This window comes from Pinus tabuliformis, chromosome 8 (assembly GCF_031772625.1).
Source record: "Pinus tabuliformis cultivar Carrire ecotype Pingquan chromosome 8, CPIR1, whole genome shotgun sequence".
NCBI classification, from domain to species: domain Eukaryota; kingdom Viridiplantae; phylum Streptophyta; class Pinopsida; order Pinales; family Pinaceae; genus Pinus; species Pinus tabuliformis.
The window spans coordinates 1,710,885,243-1,710,886,833 of NC_142294.1; the positions used below are offsets into that span (position 1 = coordinate 1,710,885,243).

The 1,591-nt window shown below is 45.9% G+C and overlaps 1 protein-coding gene across 1 annotated transcript; it reads left to right on the top strand.

Annotated features, from left to right (window-relative positions):
- Positions 1–383: 383 nt before the first annotated feature.
- LOC149242850 (uncharacterized) lies at positions 384–1,226 on the top strand. Its single transcript, XM_089371040.1, has one exon. It carries the CDS (start codon positions 384–386, stop codon positions 1,224–1,226), a length of 843 nt encoding a protein of 280 aa, XP_089227166.1.
- Positions 1,227–1,591: the final 365 nt, after the last annotated feature.

A 1,591-nucleotide genomic window follows, 5' to 3' on the forward strand; every position in this document is an offset into this window, starting at 1 on the left:
ATGGTCTGGACATTCTGGAACTAGAACTAGCTTGTAAAAAAAAAGCATATGAAACCATATCTGAGACCCAGTTAGACAAGCTCGAAGTGGTCATCTCCAGGGCGTTCCACCAACAGCAACTAGGGATACAGCCAGGCAGCAATTGGGACGGCAGCCTGCGTCCAAAAGACACCAAAAAGAGGGGAAGGAAAACGGATCTCCAGAGAACGATAGAGATTGGGAAACTCCTGGTGGATTCAGGCAGATATGCAAAGTTGACGAAGTACTACAGGCCCTCCAACACTAGTTGAACCATGAAGCTTGTATCATGGAATTTAAGAGGGCTCAACAGCCCCGAAAAACTCAGGATGTTAAAAAACATGATCAGAAGGGAAAAACCGCAGATGTGTTTCCTCCAGGAAACCAAATGCAATAGTTCCACGCTGGGCAACATTCTCTCAAAGGCTTGGCCAGGATGTAGATCGGTCGCTGTAGATGCATCGGGAGCCTCAGGTGGGCTTGCCATAGCATGGAACACCCAAGCAGTAACTCTCACGGATTATCATGCCTCCCATCATCTCATTCAGGCGGTCTTTCACATTCTGGGTACCAATATACATGGTAATTTATCCAATGTTTACTTTCCACAAGACACAGGAAGTAAAATTGCGCTCCTGGAAACCATAGAAGCGCTAAGCATAAACAGACAACATCCACTATGGATAGTGGCAGGGGACTTCAACATGATAACCAAAATAGAGGAAAAAACAGGAGGGAGAAACAGATTGGAACCAGAAGTTGCCTGCTTCAAGGACTTCATCCAAAATGCCTCTCTCATAGACATGCCATTCTGCAACGGCACCTTCACTTGGAGCAATCGCAGAGTAGGCAAGCATCAAATCGCCTCTAAATTGGATCGCTTTCTAGTCTCAGACAATGCAGTGCATCTGGGAGGTGACTTCTCAGCCGCAATACTGGCCCATACCGGGTCGGACCATTGGCCGATTTCTCTTCAATGGCAAAGGCCAGGAGATTTGACAAAAAGACCTTTCCGCTTCGAGGGGTTTTGGCTTACACATCCCGCATTCAAGGACTTCGTCAAAACTACCTGGAACTCCTTCATTCCCCCAGAAGGAACAAAAATGTATCAGTTTCAACAAAAGCTAAGATTTCTAAAGAGTAACCTAAAACGATGGAATAGGGAGACCTTTGGAAATATATTTGAGGCGCAAAAGGAGCTAAATTAGGTTCTAGCAGACCTCCAACAGAAAATAATAACAGAAGGGCACACGGAGGCAACCCTGGAGCAGGAACGGCACATTCACAATCAGCTTGAAGAAAGGAGCAAGCAGGAGGAAACTTACTGGAGGCAAAAGTCAAGGGTCAGATGGTTAAAGGAGGGGGAGCGCAACACCAAATTCTTCCATAGAACCACGGTGCAGAGAAGGATGCATAATAATATTCCCTTCATTCAGAATCAAGAAGGGGAAAAAGTCGAGGAGCATGAGGAAATCGAAGAGGTTCTACTCAATCACTTCCAGCAGGTCCATCAAGAACAAGTAGGGGATCGGCAGCAAGCCATCGGAAAGATAATCAGCAATATACCAAAACT